At 42.7% G+C, this 17928-nt stretch overlaps 1 protein-coding gene across 1 annotated transcript in view; it reads right to left on the bottom strand.

Moving 5' to 3' along the window:
* ZDHHC17 (zinc finger DHHC-type palmitoyltransferase 17) overlaps nucleotides 1-7088 on the bottom strand; it is a 98116-nt gene extending 91028 nt beyond the window's left edge. The window contains exon 1 of the mRNA XM_065934125.1: nucleotides 6909-7088. Within this exon, the coding sequence (XP_065790197.1) occupies nucleotides 6909-7001 (93 nt within the window). The 5' untranslated portion in view covers nucleotides 7002-7088. The remainder of the gene's footprint in view (nucleotides 1-6908) is intronic.
* Nucleotides 7089-17928: the final 10840 nt, after the last annotated feature.

Raw genomic sequence — 17928 nt, 5'->3', positions numbered from 1 at the left:
CTTCTTTAAGGAAACTGTTCCTCCTCCGCTTCCAAGCAGGAAATCTTGGCCAAGTTTACGCTCTCTCCCATGGTCACAGGAGTGGGCACATAAACTCAATCAGGACAACCTGATTCCACTTCCCAGTGTGGCATGAGGAAAGACACGCAGTCCCTCTCTAATAACTGAGATTTTAGATATAATGCTGGCATCCATGTCCCCACTGCAGAGAATACAGAAGCTACTCTGCATAAGGAGAAAATGAAGCTGAAAGGCAGAGATGAGACGAGAGAGAAGACTGTCTTGGTGACATTCTCGGCTCAGGTTCCAGGTATCCTTGAGCCCAGCTGCGCCGCTGGCATCCCAAGTGTGGGCTATGTGAACAAGTAAATTCCCTTTTATGCCCAAGGAGACTTTAAAAAGGCTGGTGACATTTGCAGTTCAAGGACTCTAACTAACACGACAAGCAACTTCTTCAGTCACAGAATGGTTTGTTCATTCAATCATTCATTCATCCATTCATTTATTTTAACAAGAATGAGAATAGTTCTGATCACCAATTTTGTTCATCCTTCATTAAATCTTTCATAAATTAATAGATATTCATAATTAGAAAGTTATTCTAAAAAATTGAACTAGGGTACAGTAACTTCTCAACCATCAGTTATTATTTTTCAGTTGATTGTTCCTAGTATAAAACAACTGAGAAAAAAATATAAGTTATCTGACATAGATACAAAAAAACCCTTCAGGTATACTTAGCCCTACTGTTTCCATCTCCTCAACAATAACTGTCGATAATCAGAAAGATGAGCCTAAGACACTATAATATTCTGATTTATCAAAGAAAGATTCTATCATATTTAATATATATTAACCCTAGAAAGTCAAAGTAATTCATTTGGCAAATCTTCAACAACTGAGGCAAAAACAAAAAATATTTTGTTAACCCTTTATAATTCAGGAAATTAAGCTTTTCATAATATCTCACAGAAAGTTCAAGTTTCACTCCACTTTTAAATTAGCTGCCTATAGCTCTATTTTAAGGAGAATTTAACAGAAGATATCATCCTACAAATGTATAATTATTGCATGGGGTGAGAATTTTACCTGCATATTTTGTAAATACAATACTGCCTTCAGTCAATTTTTTAAACTTCACAGTTTAAACTATTTGATATTTTATTCTTAAATTACCTATCTGTAATAGAATCTAATCATAAAATAATATTAGAAATAGATGATGCTTTGAAAGCACATTTCACATAACCTTGATATTGAAATAACATCTTTTAGGATTACATGCCTGTTGGGAGTTCTGTTAAAAGCACACCACATCAAGACACCGTAAATGACTAACCAACCCTCAGACACCCTTAAAGACACTCTTCAGAGGAAAGGCGGTCCACAATGCATTTAAAAATTTTAAAAAAATACACACACACAGGTGCACCTTCATCTATCCAGAGGGACCTGAAGGCTGCCAATTCATCTTTTGTTATTTTAGAATGACTTACTCTGTGGCCTATCAAAGCATGAAGACCATACTGAGCTTTTCAATAAACACTCCTAGATCAAAGCACACATCTTTAAGAAAACTGTCGTTGTTTAGTCACTAAGTCATGTCCAGCTCTTTTGTGACCCCATGGACTATAGCGCACCATGCTCCTCTGTCCATGGGATTTCCCAGCAAGAATACTGGAGTGGGTTGCCATTTCCTTTTACAGGGGATCTTCCCAATCCAGGGATTGAAGGCCATGTCTCCTGCTTGCCAGGCGGATTCTTTACCACTGAGCCACCTGGGAAGCCCTTGGTGTTGGTTTAGTTGCTATGTCCAACTCTTTGCGAGCCCATGGACTGTAGCCCACCAGGCTCCTCTGTCCATGGGATTCTCCAGGCAAGAATATTGAAACGGGTTGCCATTTCCTTCTCCAGGGGATCTTCCCAACCCAGGGATCAAATCCGGGACCCCTGTACTGCAGGCAGATTTTTAACCAACTGAGCTATGAGAGAATGGGAAACCCTTAAGAAAATTAAATACTGCAAAAAAAGTTTATAACAAAAAGCTGCCTGCCCATCTGCTCTTCAAACCCAAGACAACCAATTTTCGTTCTTAGCTACTTAGTCAGCTGTCTGAATATCTAATATATGTATACTACTCTTGCCTGAGATGTTACTACCTTATCACAACATTAACAGCTAACATGCATTGTGTTACTAAGTGCCAGACACAGAACTTCATATACATTTTCTCATTTAATCTTCACAGCAGCTTCATGACATAGGGGCTATTACATCCCCATTTTAGTCTGGGAAACTGGAGCACAGTACTCTGGAGCTTGCCCAGAGTCACATGGGGAGTAAGTGGAAAACTAGGATTTCAACTGAAGCATTTGCAACCTACACACTCCTATATTTACCTACTGAACAGCCCATTCTTAATAAAAATTTTGGGCATAAGTCTCACAAATTAAATTAAAACAGTGATCAAAACAGTAAAATGGCACTTCTCACAATCGAATGTGATTTTTTTGTTCTACAAATCAGTAATTTTCAATTGTGGCTTTGCCACAGTTCATGAGGTGACCAATAAGTTGCATTTTCATTTTATATATATTGACTCAGTGGTTACTATGCTTAAGGTATAGTATTTTAAAATATGAATTACAAGTATATGGTCTATAGCTGAATTTTTGCTGAATAAAAAAAGGGATCAGATTCTAAAGACTGACAGAAAGACCTGTTTTGAAGGGAAAGAGTGTGCCAGTAACCTATTAGAAAAAGAAAAGCAATTTTCAGTACTTCAGTTTAATACTCTAAACAAAGAAAAAATGAGACATGAAGATACACAAGTGTAATGTGAAGCAAAAAAAGTTAGCATTAAAAAAAATGAGACACTAGAAAAAAGGCAGTAATAGAAGGTTTGAAATTGAGGGGGGAAGAAACAGAAGCAATCAAGAGATGAAAGTTCTACGTAATCTAGGCAATCCAGTTCAAAGCTCTAAGTCAGCTCTTGCTGTAACAGACAGCCCTTATAATAATGCTCTGACTGAAGGAGATATCATGGCCTCGTTATACGAAAGAGCAGAGATGGCTTACTGAGGATGTATTGGCAAGTGAAATGGACGGCTGGTGACAGACAGCAAGTCAGTTGGATCTGGAGACCAACATACGGTATCCATCTCTCCGCTCTAGATGACGGGAATCCAAACTTACTAACTGGCTACACTTCTCCTTTCACCACTTAGTTGGTTTCGGCGATCTTCCCAACTAGGTCATTAACCTCTGGACAGCCGAAGTTATTTATTTCATTTGCACCCATAAAACCTAGCAAACACTATGCATCTAGCAGAGAGATGATCAAGCCTATCAACTTTGAAAAATCACAACTTACATCAGAACACTAAAGTTTGACGAAATCTGAAGACAGCACCTAGTCTAGCCTCTTTATTTTAAAAGCACAGAAACAAAGTATAGTTTAAATGTCCACTAGCCTAAAGTAGGAGAGCTGGGATTAGCACCCTAATCCCCTGATAATCAGTTTATCTTTTTCCAAATAACCTCTAATTTTTTCCATTAAAATAAAAGTCTATCTCATCAGAAAACAAAAGTCAACAGCATCAGTACTCACTTTACATCAGGGCGCAGCACCCTTTAGATTTGGTTGGTAATCTATGTGCCTAGATCTTCGATGACTGCTTTATAAATGTTATTCTACTTAATACTCACAAGGACTCTAAGAGATAGGTACTATTAACCTAATTTCACAAAACCGTAAAATGTAATTTGACCATGATGATAGTAAGAGGCAGAATCTAGATTTTCCATTTGTCACTAGTCTTGGCTCTTAACCAGTATCCTATACTGTTTCACATTGACTTTATCACAAATATCCTGAAGTCTCAAGATAAACAAATAATGAAATAACTTACTAAATCAATGGATTATTTAATTAACTGAAAAGTAAGGTTCTCTCACAACAAATACTTCCAAAACGGAGGGTTCATTGTTCATCTAGTTACATAATCCCTTAAGAAAGGTTTTAACAGTGAGCATCTGCATACTAACAGATTTAAGGAATAATGTCTTTACCTCACAAATGATCTATTCAACAAATAGAAACAATTTTTGTGACACAGTGCTAAATTTGAACATAAAAAGTAAAATAAACTTGTTCCTGCAAGATCCTGTTCCATTAAATTAAAATCCAAAGAAGTTTCTAAACCATATCAAAATCAAAATAAATGTATAACATCACTCTCCTTCTAGTTGGTGAAAGGAGAAACATTAGCTGAGCACCTACAATGTGCTAGTTCTTAAAGCTCAACAAAACCTGATCCCTTAAAGCCAAGTGAACTAGGCAGCATTTCCATTTTCTGATGAACAAACTGAGGTTTTAAGAGGTTAAGAACCTGTCTCAGGTCACTTGGCTAATTACTACAAATCCAGAATTGGAACCCAAGTTTGTCCAGCCAAAAGTCTATGTTAACCAAGTTAAAGGTACTATTATCTTATCTGCTCAGCGAAGCAAATAAAAGTTTGCTCACTTTCTTTCCAAAGAAGAATGAAGACACTGCTTACTTTAACAACAAAAAAGGATACATTATCTCGCTTAATCCTTATTATAGCTTATTATTACTTCATCCCATTATTAAAAATCATGAAGCTAAAACTCAGAGAAGTAGCTTGCCCAAGAACACACACAGAATTACCCCAGGTCTATTGTTTAGTCCCTAAGTCATGTCCAACTCTTTATAACCCCATGAACTGCAGCATGCCAAGCTTCCCTGTCCTTCACCATCTCGCAGAGTTTGCTCAGACTCATGTCCATTGAGTGGGTGATGCCATTCAACCACCTCTGCCGCCCCCTTCTTCTTTTGCCTTCAATCTTGCCCAGCATCAGGGTCTTTACCAATGTGTCGGCTCTTCGCACACCAGATGTGAATGCAAAACTAACCACAGGAAAAATGCAGAAAGACCATAGCTCTGGTATTAACAGTTATGAGCTTAAGACTCAAAATATCTAAACTAAGCGAACCCCATGTTTGTCAAGTAAAAAGGAATGGTAGCTATCCTGCATTTCAACTTTCACTTTCACTGATGAGGAAGTTGATTTTCTAGTTAAGAGTCTATTAAATGGCAACCTGAAGCCTGGTCTCTGAATTTCAAGCCTACAGGCCATTCCATCACACCAAGCAATCTCTGGATTTGTCGCCTGTTGAAATTATTCCTGAAGTACCAAACAATGAACTACTTCACAAAGCAAAGTTTGAGAGAAGAGTTATGCTAAAATACACAGAATCAACATTTATGTATTCAAAAATACTTTCAGAGGAATAGGTGATTAGAAATATTTCTTAGCAACATTTTCAGTGCATCTTCTGAAAACCTCGTCTATTTCTTGATATAATTTTAGGGCCTGAAGCCTGAACTAAAAGAGAGATGTCTCCAATGCCAATTCTGAGAATTTTTTTTTACCATTTGGTCAAAAAAGAACGTTTAGTTTTATTGTACAGCTCTGTTAGAAATCCAGAGTAGCCTTTTCACTGAGAGTGGCCCAGGTATACACCTAAGGAACTGTCCCACTGTTTTTGATAAGCCAAAGTGACAAATGAGAAGGTAACGAGTATTAGTATATAACATGGGTAAGTGCTTGTATTTATATTTTACTAAGTAATATAAGCATGCTATGGGCTTCCCTCCTGGCTCAGTGGTAAAGAATCCACCTGCCAATGCAGGAGAGGTGGGTCCGATCTCCGGGTGGGGAAGATCCCCTGGAGAAGGGAATGGCAACCCACTCCAGTATTCTTGCCTGGAGAATCCCACAGTCAGAGAAGCCTGGCGGTCTACAGTTCAAGGGGTTGCAAAAAAGTTTGTACCGGACTTAACCACTAAACAACAAACAATAAACAGGGTATAATCTCAAGTGCAGAAATAAACAGAATCATTCTAACGCATGATAACCAGTTAGAGACTTCCATGTTTGTTCATCCTACTACAACACAGAGACTGTCTTCATCCCTTAAGCTCATAAAAACTATAGGAGTTTTTCAGGAAGCTTTGCTGCTGCCCTCCGCACATCCCACTGTGGGTCATTTAAATCCGAATGCATCAAGAATCGCGTCCAGGCCTGAATGAGCACTACCTCAGCTATAAACTAATAGTAAACACGTACAGAATGCTACTGATCCTGGAGCGGAGCACTGTTTACTGTTTACAGGGAAGACACTCATGTGATGGGAAAACGTGTTGCACTATCCTCTTCTGGCTCCTGCCCCCTGAAAAAACAAGATACTCTGAGAAGCTACTGTGAGCGTGGGTTTATTCTCTAAAGTTTCGACCTCTCTTTTTAATCGCTTAAGGATAAACGCTAAAATACGGACATCCGACACAAGGTGCCCGAGGTGCTGCCCATGGCATAACAGCAAGGACATCACTTTGGCCAAGAAACTGTCTTCGTGCCCTACACACCTCCAGAGAGCCAAACGCGAAGAACAGACACGACGTTCACTCTGATGAAGGGAAACAAGAAATCAAAAGCAGACGCGCTTCCTTCTCCCCCCACCCCCGCGGGGAGGCTTGAGCAGAACTAGGAGCTCAAGGTGCGGTTCCAAACCAGTACCAGGCCCCCGTGTCCACCGGACCGGCGAGGAGCGCAGCGACAGAGGAGACCCGTCAACACCTCCACCTCTGTCCTCCAGGCACAGCCAGGGCCGGCGTCCCAGAGCCCGCCCCGGCCGGGCCCGCCCCGCTATCTCCTCCCCCGTTATCCGCTCACAGCCCGCTCGGGCCTGGATCTGCCTGCCAGCCCTCCCCAACTCCGGCACGCTCCACTGCCCCACACACGCAGGCCACCGCCCAGCCGCGCGTCCGGGGGCGAAGGGCCGGGGGGACCGGGGGTCAGGACTGTGATCGGTGCCGTTCCTCACCTCTGGATGGAGAAGGGGCACGCAGCCCGCTTCGCTCTCGTACTCATCCGGGCCGTCCGCCATCTTGGTGTTAAATCCCTCCTCCCGCTGCATGCCGGGAGAAGGCGTTTCACCCTCGCGGGGCTCGGGCGAGGCGGAGGGCGAGCGCGAGGGCGAGCGCGAGCCCCGCCGGAGGCGACGCGGTCGCCGCCGCCTCCTCCCCTTCCCCCCGGGCCGCCCCCTCTGCCCCCTCCCCCTCGGAGCCCGCGGGTCCCTGCGCGCGTGCGCGCGTGTCGGCCGGCCCGCGCGGGAGCGCGCTCTGCTGCACTGCGCCTGGGCCCGCCGGCCTGAGGCTCTGGGCGTGGGCGCCGCCGCGCGGGGGCGGGCCCTGGCCTCGGGCAGCTGTGGGCCACCGGCTGCCGGGGGGCTTCGGCCGCCCCACAAGCCGGTAACCCGGTCCTTCACGTGGGAAAAAACCTTGCGGCGGCGCAGCCACAAGGGCAGGGCTCCGGAGCCGCGCAGTCGGCACTCGGGGCCCCTGACAGCCTGGATAGCCCACGCCAGCAAATCCCACTGTCCCGATCCGAGACCCCCGGGACCCGTCCCCAGCGACCTGGGGTGCAGCCATCACCCCGCTCCAGGTACTAGCTTTGGGACGCTCAGGCTGGAATCCAGATGTGCATCGCTCCTGGAAAAAGAAAGACGCACCCCTTCCTCCGCCCTCACAAAGATCGCCCCGGCAGTTTATGCCTCCGGGGGAACACCCCGGAAAACACGGGTAAAGCTTGGGATTTCTTCCTGAAGAAGCCTTTTTAAAATGATCCCAATCTGCCCTCAGTGGTCTTGAATTAAGAATAACCACATTTAAAATGAACGCCCTCAAAACCCGCACGCCCCCATCTGCTACATTTTAATGTAATCCAGGAATTCAGAACTGAAAATTGAAACGGAATTCGCCTAAATGCGAACCAGAGAAAATGACTAAAGATATTTTTAAACGGATATTAGGACTCCATGGGAGGTAGCGGGGATTGGGTTTTAGAAATGTGCTGATGGCACTGTTATAGAAAGTCTTATTTATTAGCTATTAAAAATAGAAAATCTAAACTAGAGAACTGTTTAGCAAGAAGCATTATTTCTTAGGGACCCTGATACTAACCTGTCTCGTGTTAAAGCCAAATCAGGAAGAAGCCTGCAATCCGACAGTATCAGATTTATTTGTAATCAGGAGGGAGGGCACTCCAGAGGAAGCTTGGATACCGCTCAGAAAGGTAGGAGAAAGCATCTTCTGTAACGTTTAGGTTCCCGCCAGAGGAGGTCTGTAGGGTCTGGGTGAGCGGGGATCGGTTCTGGATTGGACGTTGTTTCTGAGGCGGGATTTGGAAAAGAGGGGTAACCGGGGATTGGATGCTGTCAGTGGGAGAGGGCGGCTCAGTAATTGGGTAGTCTAGTAATAAAAGAAAAAAGCAAAGTGTGTCTGGGCATCATTGGCAAGAGAAAAGTATCTCTCAGAGCCGAGTGAATATGGCATCTTACAGACGCTGCATGGTTGGGGGGGAAAAATAGCGTCTCTGTTAACTTTGTGGCTGGTTTTATCAGTGTCTCTTCTTCCAGCACAGTTGCTTTTTCTCATTTTGGTCTGAGCTTATTTTCATTCTTTTGGTTCTGGCCCAAACCAAGAATTTTGGTTCTGACTCCTACACCCGTTATGCAGAATTAAACAATTAGGGTTCTGCTTTTGGTGCTCCAAACTGCTTTCAGATACATTTTAACATGGACAGAAATAATTTTCGCTACAATTCAGTTTTCGTCTTGTCCCATTGGTGTAGATACGATCGAATTAGAGAACTAAAGGGAGTATGTGGAATTTGACATGTGTTTAACTTGGGGATGAGGTGCGGTTACTGACCAGAGTCCTTGGACCCTTTAATCAATAGAAATTGATAAGAGGCCAGGCTTCAGGCAACTTTATTGGGATCCAGAGCAGGAGGAAGTGAACCCAAGTAACAAGTGCCCTTGCTTGCTCTCCCAGGAGGTCAGGCTGGTTCCTTAAATGGAGTAAGTGTTGGGCTGATTGATGGGATGGGCTGGGGGGCAGGGGATTTAGGTGGTCTGCTCACCCCCTTGGTGGTACTGTGTGTAGGGATTATACGAAATACTCTGCTCCCCACACCATCAAAATGGCAGTTGTTTGTGTCTTATTTTTGACAATTGCCCTAACTGCACACGTAGTTAATTTTAGTCCCTTAGTTTCGCTGTATTCTGCTGCTCCAGGAAACTTGTCCGGGTACATATGCAAGCAGTCTGGTAGAGTCCCGGGTCCCAGTTAGCTCGGTGCTAATGGTGCGCTGGTTCGCTATGCTGGACCCCTGCCCGGTTTCCTGTTCAGGAGGAAATTAAAACAGCGAAGTTATAAGAGGGCCTCCCTGGTAGCTCAGACGGTAAAGAATCTGCCTGCCACACAGGAGATGTGAGTTCGATCCCTGGGTCTGGGAGATCCCCTGAAGAAGGAAATGACAACCCGCTCCAGTATTCTTTGCCTGGGGAATTCCACGGGCACAGGAGCCTGGTGGGCTGCAGTCCATGTGGTCCCAAAGAGTCGGACACAACTGAGCAACTAACGCACAGACACGAGGACTTTCATTAGGACAGTCTGGACGTGCGGCAACTTACTAGACTGTGACCGGCTGCTTTCATAACGCTCCCTGGCAGTGCTGTCCCTGACCTCTTCCCGAGCCCCTGACCCATCACTGCAGGGATGGATCCTGATTAGTTTATGTCCCCTAAGGTATCAGATCAGGCTTCCAGGGTGGCTCAGCGGTAAAGAATCCGCCTGCAACGCAAGAGCCGCAGGAGATGCGGGTTCGATCCCTGGGTAGCAAAGATCCCCTGGAGGAGGGCATGACAATCCTCTCCAGTATTCCTTTCTGGAGAATTCCATGTAGAGAAGCCTGGTGGGCTACATTCCATGGGGTCACAAAGAGTCAGACAAAACTGAAGAAGCTTAACGCACGTGCAAAGTATTGGATCAGCAACCAGGGGCTCCTCTCTCATTGACTTATTTATACCTAAGAATCAAATTGAGAGTTGGAAATTGAACTAAAGTTGACTCAGCTGGTTTATATTATTTAGGAAACATTCTTCTATCCAGATTTCCCAGGCTAGTCAGACCACCTGGGTTTGAATCCTGTTTCTGTCGTCTTTACTTTCTTCCCTGCATATCTGAGTCCAGTTTCATTTCTACTCTTAGTTTCTGTGTGAGGACAGAGTATTTCTTCTTCTGTTTACTTTTCCTTTCCTTGAGGAAGTGGTGGTGGAGACAAAAGCCCAGCTGAGGCAAGATACAGCCTGCGTGAGAAAACCTGGGTTATGTTATCTTTGCTGAAAGTTTATTCTAGCTCATGTCTCTTATCTCTTTCCCACAAGGAAATGCCCTGAGACTTCAGATGGTCTCCCCATCTTAGTGAAAGCCCTGGAACTTTCACTTTCATTGTAAACCTCAGCTCCATGGTTCACGTTCTCTACCTCACCAGACTTTCTTTTAGGTATTTCTAGTAATGTACAGTCCCAAAATGAAACATGAAACCAAACTAGGTTGGTTTCTCTGCCAATTAGTGTGAATCTCAGATATTTGCTATCTTTATCAGTATAGCTTGGGTTAGGTAGGTGGATGAAAGGGCACAATTAAGAAGTAAGCTCGTTCATTCTTCTCTGCTTTGTTTCAGAATATTATGTTCCTTTGTGTCCCTGTCTATTTTTTATTTCTCTTTTTTTAATTTGAGGATATACCACTTTCATTTTTTGATTGCTAAATTGGTGAATTTTTTAGACCTTTTTTTTTTTTTTATCAGGTATTAAGGGAGAAAATCTGTAGTGCACTTTTAACTGACCATCTGGACATTTAAAAAATCCCTCACAGCTGAAAGTTTTCCTCCATCCTCACTCAGCTTTTGATCTGCTAATATAATCAGGTACTCTAGAGCAGGGATCCCCAATCTCTAATCTAATGCCTGATGATCTGAGGTGGGGCGGATGTAATAATAATAGAAGTAAAGTGCACAATAAATGTCGTGTGCTTGAATCATCCCCCCTACCCCAGTTGGTGGAAAAATTGTCTTCCATGAAACTGGACCCTGGTGCCAAAAAGATTGGGAACCACTGTTCTAGAGACTGTTCTCAGATTTCTGAACCTGAGAGTTCCCTGACACCTCTGCCCCTCATTGCTAAGTCTGGGCTCTTTCTACAATTGGTTACCTCATTCATTGCAAGACTTTTTTCCTAATTGCATCCCCTGAGATTGATCTTAAATTCAACTTTTGGAATACTTGCCGTTAGATTGGTCCATTATGAGAAGACAGTGGGAGCTACAGATTTCTAAACATACATACACACAATTTTGCATAAATATCAGAGAGTTCAGGACTTTCTCAGTCAATGGATCCCAGGCTGGAAAAAAAAAAAAGAAAAGAAAAATCCTGATTGTGTTAAATGATGACTCTAGTTCTTGACTAATAACTTTAACCTTTAAAGGACTTTGAAAAGTCATCTAGTTTATCCTAGGTTAAAATAAAATTAAAATAATTCTCAGTAAGTATATGGGCTTCCTTGGCAGCTCAGCAGTAGAGAATCTGCCTGCCAATGCAGGAGACACAGGTTCCATTCCTGGGCTGGGAAGTTCCCCGACAGTAGGAAATGTTAACCAGCTGTTGACTTTTTTTGTGATTATACATACAGGTCAAGTAACACTCTAGTGGATGCTCGTTTAACTTGATTTGAAACTCACTGTGGTCTGTTAGTCATCATTATGGAGCTCTGTGGGTGAAGATATTCCGGTTGTCATTCTGGCCTTGCAGCCCATTATCCCAATCATGTCCACTTTCCTTCTGTCGGTTCGGTGCTGCCATCTGGCCCCCACTGTTTTGGGTTCCTATCAGTCCAGATAAGGTTAAGGAGCCCAGTCCCATAACAGCATCTCTTCACTGTGACCCATGATGGATAACTACCACTGAGCTTCTTGGAGATGTCAATGGTACCCTCACCACTGACCTTCTTACTGCCTTGGATATGGATGCATCCACTGGGCTCTTACAAAGAACACAGTCAGATGGTGAGTTCTCAGGTATAAAATTATCCCTTTTTTCTTACATTCTAACCTCTCTGAGCCTTCCTTCGGACACCTTCCTCAAGGCAGTCAAGGCACTTCTAGAGTCTATCCTTCATTTTCCATAGGTCTTCACTCTATCCAAGGTCTAAGGAGCCAACCTAGCAATATATTAGACTTAGCTCATGTGTCCTGCCATGAAATGAAACTCCAGATGGTTTTCAATGTCGGTGAATTCTCTTCTGTCCTTCTTTGCCTTCCCTGGTCTGGCACTTTCAGGATTCACTCCTCCGTTCCTTTAGGTAAATACATATTAACCAGTTCTTACGGGTCTTTGTTTCTATGTCTGTTGCTTCATAGGGGTTTATTGTAGGGTCTCCAGAAAAGGGAGGCTATTCTTAAGCAAAGCAGAGGAAGCTACTTGTACCACACAGATTTCACAAGACATTTTGACAATTTCTCAGGCTTGTTCACCTAAATGCTACTGTTGCAAGTCTCAGGATTCTACTTTTTCCCCTTCTAGGGCCCTGCCTTTAACATAGAAGACTTGTCAAGACAGTATATGCAGTCTTCTGTGTAGCTCTGTGACCTTCCAGCTCAGTCCTGGACCTGGTTATCAGCACAGTGTGCTCTGTGGATACAAAAAATAAGCATTCCGTTAAGTACTGCCTTGGAGGCTTTCTGATTTTCATAGCCTGCCTGGAGTTAAGTGTTGGCAACATGATTCTATCCTTTCTTTAAGTCTTTTCTCTTTTTTTAATTAATCTATTTATTTTACTTTACATTGTATTGGTTTTGCCATACATTGACTTGAATCCGCCATGAGTGTACATGTATGTATTCCCCATCCTGAACCCACCTCCCACCTCCCACCTCCCTCCCCATCCCATCCCATCCCTCTGGGTCCTCCCAGTGCACCAGCCCTGAGCATCCTGTCTCATGCATCAAACCTGGACTGGAGATTCATTTCACATATGATATTTTACATGTTTCAATGCCATTCTCCCATATCACCTGCCCTCACCCTCTCCCACAGAGTCCAAAAGACTTCAATACATCTGTGTCTCTTTTGCTATCTCACATACAGGGTTATCGTTACCTTCTCTCTAAATTCCATATATATGCTTTAGTACACTATATTGGCATTTTTCTTTCTGGCTTACTTCACTCTGTATAATAGACTCCAGTTTCATCCACCTCATTAGAACTGATTCAAATGTATTCTTTTTAATGGCTAAATAATATTCCATTGTGTATATGTACCACAGCTTCCTTATCCATTCGTCTGCTGATGGGCATCTAGGTTGCTTCCATGTCCTGGTTATTATAAACAGTGCTGCGATGAACATTGGGGGTACACGTGTCTCTTTCAGATCTGGTTTCCTCGGTGTATATGCCCAGGAGTGGGATTGCTGGGTCATATGGCAGTTCTACTTCCAGTGTTTTTAAGGAATCTCCACACTGTTCTCCATAACGGCTGTACTAGTTTGCATTCCCACCAACAATGTAATTCCACACCCTTTCCGACATTTATTGCTTGTAGACTTTTGGATAGCAGCCATTCTGACTGGCGTGAAATAGTACCTCATTGTGGTTTTGATTTACATTTCTCTGATAATGAGTGATGTTGAGCATCTTTTCTTGTGTTTATTACCCATCTGTATGTCTTCTTTGCAGAAATGTCTGTTTAGTTCTTTGGCCCACTTTTTGATTGGGTCTTTTATTTTTCTGGAATTGAGCTGCAGGAGTTGCTTGTATATTTTTGAGATTAATTCTTTGTCCATTGCTTCGTTTGCTGTTATTTTCTCCCATTCTGAAGGCTATCTTTTCACCTTGCTTATAGTTTCCTTTGTTGTACAGAAGCTTTTAATGTTAATTAGGCCCCATTTGTTTATTTTTGCTTTTATTTCCAATATTCTCCGAGGTGGGTCACAGAGGATCCTACTGTAGTTTATGTTGGAGAGTGTTTTGCCTCTGTTTTCCTCTAGGAGTTTAATAGTTTCTGGTCTTATGTTTAGATCTTTAATCCATTTTGAGTTTATTTTTGTGTATGGTGTTAGAAAGAGTTCTAGTTTAATTCTTTTACAAGTGGTTAACCAGTTTTCCCAGCACCATTTGTTAAAGAGGTTGTCTTTTCTCCATTGTATATTCTTGCCTCCTTTGTCAAAGATAAGGTGTCCATAGGTGCATGGATTTATCTCTGGGCTTTCTATTCTGTTCCATTGGTCTATATTTCTGTCTTTGTGCCAGTACCATACTGTCTTGATGACTGTGGCCTTGTAGTATAACCTGAAGTCAGGCAGGTTGATTCCTCCAGTTCCACTCTTCTTTCTCAAGATTGCTTTGGATATTTGGGGGTTTTTGTATTTCCTTCTTTAAGTCTTCATGCCCTGCCATGCACGCATGCTCACATAGCCCACTCGGCTCCTCTGTCCATGGAATTTTCCAGGCAAGAATAATACTGGAGCTGATTCTCCATTTCCTTCTCCAGGGGATCTTCCCAATACAGGGCTCAAACCTATGACTCTTGAGTCTCTTGCACTGGCAGGCAGATTCTTTACCACTGTACCACCTGGGAAGAACGTCTTTGTGAGTCCTTAACAAAAATGGATCAATCTACAGGTCTTATGACTTCCATTGTCTCCAAACTGTTCAAGGGCCATCCTCAAAACTGTTCAAGGGTTCATAAACAAATGCTTGACTTTCTACCTGTAATTCATCACAGTCATCTACCAGTGAGTCTTAGTGATGCTGATTCAGGCCCAGGGTTATCACCACCCACACTTCTCACCAAAAGTGCAGCTGTCTGACTGGTGAAGGAGTCAGTTCCAGAATACTCTTCTGCGTGCCTGCTTTCTAGGTCTACTCTTGAGATCACATGTCTTTCTTGGGTTCCCTCAAAAGGTAGAGTCTGAGACAAAGATTTAGATGCAGTTAGTTTACTTTGGGCGGAGAAGGCAATGGCACCCCACTCCAGTACTCTTGCCTGGAAAATCCCATGGATGGAGGAGCCTGGTAGGCTGCGGTCCATGGGGTCACTAAGAGTGACTGAATGACTTCACTTTCACTTTTCCCTTTCACACATTGGAGAAGGAAATGGCAACCCACTCCAGTGTTCTTGCCTGAAGAATCCCAGGTACAGGGGAGCCTGGTGGGCTGCCATCTATGGGGTCGCACAGAGTCGGACACGACTGTAGTGACTTAGCAGCAGCAGCAGTTTACTTTGGGAGTAATCCTAGGGAACAGGAGTGTAATTGTGGATTAAAATCATAAAGACAAGAAAAGAAGGCCAGTCCACGCATATGTATTTGGTTGGTTGGTCGGTCGGTTGGTTGGTTGGTTGGTTTTTTGTGTATTCACTGTCTTTTTAAATTTTTTTTTTTCAATTGGAGTATAGTTGCTTTACAGTGGGGCTTCCCTGGTAGTCCAGTTGGTAAAGAATTCACCTGCCAGTGCAGGAGACAGAATAGATGCTGTTTGATCCCTGGATTAGGAAGATCCCCTGGAGAAGGGAGTGGCAACCCGCTCCAGTATGCCTGCCTGGAAAATCCCATGAGTTGTATTAGTTTCTGCCGTACAACAACGTGAATCAGCTGTAAGCGTGCATGCATCTCCTTCCTTCAGAGCCCCCCTCCCATCCCCCCAGCCTGCCCCTCTACGTCATCACAGAGCGCGGACTGAGCCCCTCGCGCTGCGCAGCGTCTCCCCACGTGATGTCTGTCTTGCACATGGTACTGGGTATTTGTCAGTGCTGCTCCCTCAGTTCATCCAACCGTCTCCTCCCCCCACCCCACCCCCAGCCTGCACGTCCTTCTGTTCTCTACAAGCATAGGTTTGTGAGCTGGTCATCACTCTGGGTACCGGGAGCCTTGTCCTGATGAGAGTCTTTGGAGAGCTGTGTAAATTGTCCCTCGGAATTGTCAGAACTGTCTGACATGGAGGAGTTGATGATTGATTCTCTGGCTCTACCGTTCAGCGTCAACTCCTTCCACTTCCCAGTCTGTACCAGTGCTAAAATAGCTGGTTGGGCTTCTGTAGGTATCCCAGGTGGCGGCAGAGAATTCCTACTGCAGTAGCAAGAGATGCCCCAAGCACTTGACACAGACCGTGGCGGAGCATAGTTGGCTCCAGCAGAAATGGCTGGAGCAAAATGGTAAGCCAAGAAAATATGAAGAATGAATAAATATGTCTACTCACAGGTACATCTGACTTATTGTGATGATCAGACTATACCAGAATTATTTCTCTGTGTGCTGTCACAAATCCTAACTGCTAAGTACTTTAAAAATAGGAACATGGGATAAATTGGCATTATGTGTCTCCTGAAATGATGCAGTGAGAAGAAGCCAATGTCACTTCTGTGATATTCCTACCAAAATCATATCCTGAATCTAATCATTAAGCAGAAACATCTGAAAAACCCAAAGTGAGGGACATTCTACAAAATATGTGGCCTGTACTCCTTAAAAATGTCAGTGTCATGAAAGACAAAGGAAGAGGGAGGAATTATTCTGAATTAAATAAAAATTGAATGCAATATGTGACCCAGAATCTTACGTTTCTATAGCAGACAACATATGTTGCTATTGGAACAACTGGCAAAATTTGAATACAATCTGAATAGTAGACAGTGCTTTTGTATCAATGCTACCTTCCTGATTTTAATCATTGCCCTATGATTATGTAAAAGAATGTTCTTGTTTTTAGGAAATTCATGCTGAAGTATTTAAGTATAATGGAACATTATGACAAAGTCTCAAAGAGAAAATGATAATAAAATGTTAATGTTTGAGGAATCTGGGTAAAGGATATGTAGCAATTCTTTATTCAGTTATTGCAGCAAAGATCTGAAATTATGTCAAAACAAAGAATTTTAATTTTAAACAAATGGATAGATACTTATTTAGTCACATATATGTATATATGTGTATAAATGTGCATGTGTAATTAACAAATTACTTATCAAGCACCCAGAGCAATGCTTGCTGTCATGTAGTAGGTTTTCAGTAAATGTCATATCAATAGAAGTCAGCAAAGGAGTGCTCTGAAACAAAGCAAGGGCGGGTTTCTATGTAATCCAGCATTTCCTTTCCCCATCGTGATAATTCCAGACACCATGCTTAGGATTCAAGCTGTTTCACCATAAGCTACTACATAATTTGCAAATGCAAACTGTACTTTAAAAGTGTACCTTAACCTAACATTTAAGGAGAAAGTTACACTGATTCTCTACAATCTTTTTTAGAGGACAGAAGCAGAAAGAATACTTCCTAACTCATTCTAATGCTAATTCACTAGCATTACTATAATATTAGGATAAAACAAAGATGTTATTAACACAAGAACAGAAGGATTCCCAGCAATTTCTCTCATGAACCCCAATGCCAAAATTCTCAACAAAATACTAGCAAAGTGAATCCAACAATGTATAAAAAGAAGTATGCCCTACAACCAAGTGGGAATTATCCCAACCACTCAGGTGATTCAATGGAAATCAATTAACATAATCCATCACATCAAAAGGCTAAAAAAGAGAAATAAGATCATATCAGTAAATGAGGAAGAGGCACTTGACAAAATCCAATACTCATTCATCATAAAAACTCTCAATAAATTAGCAATAAAGGGAAAACTTCCTCAACTTGATTTTAAAAACTAAAAAAAAGTATGATATAGCTAACATCATACTTAGTGGTGAGAAACTAAAGACTTTCACACTAAAATCAGAAATAAGGGAAGGATATTCCCTCTTATTGCTTCTTTGCAACACTATATTAGAGATACTGGCTAATTCCATAAAACAAGAAAATGAACTAAAATGTGTACAGCTTGGGAAGGAAGAAGTTAAACTGTCTTTGTTTGCAGATGGCATGATTGTCAGAGATTTGACAAAAAGAAACCTCCTGGAGCTAATAACTGATTATAACAAGGTTGCAGGAC

Source organism: Muntiacus reevesi, chromosome 4 (genome assembly GCF_963930625.1).
Source record: "Muntiacus reevesi chromosome 4, mMunRee1.1, whole genome shotgun sequence".
Lineage (NCBI taxonomy): Eukaryota > Metazoa > Chordata > Mammalia > Artiodactyla > Cervidae > Muntiacus > Muntiacus reevesi.
Note: the sequence above shows the minus strand (reverse complement) of the source record. Positions and strands in the feature narration are given on the sequence as shown.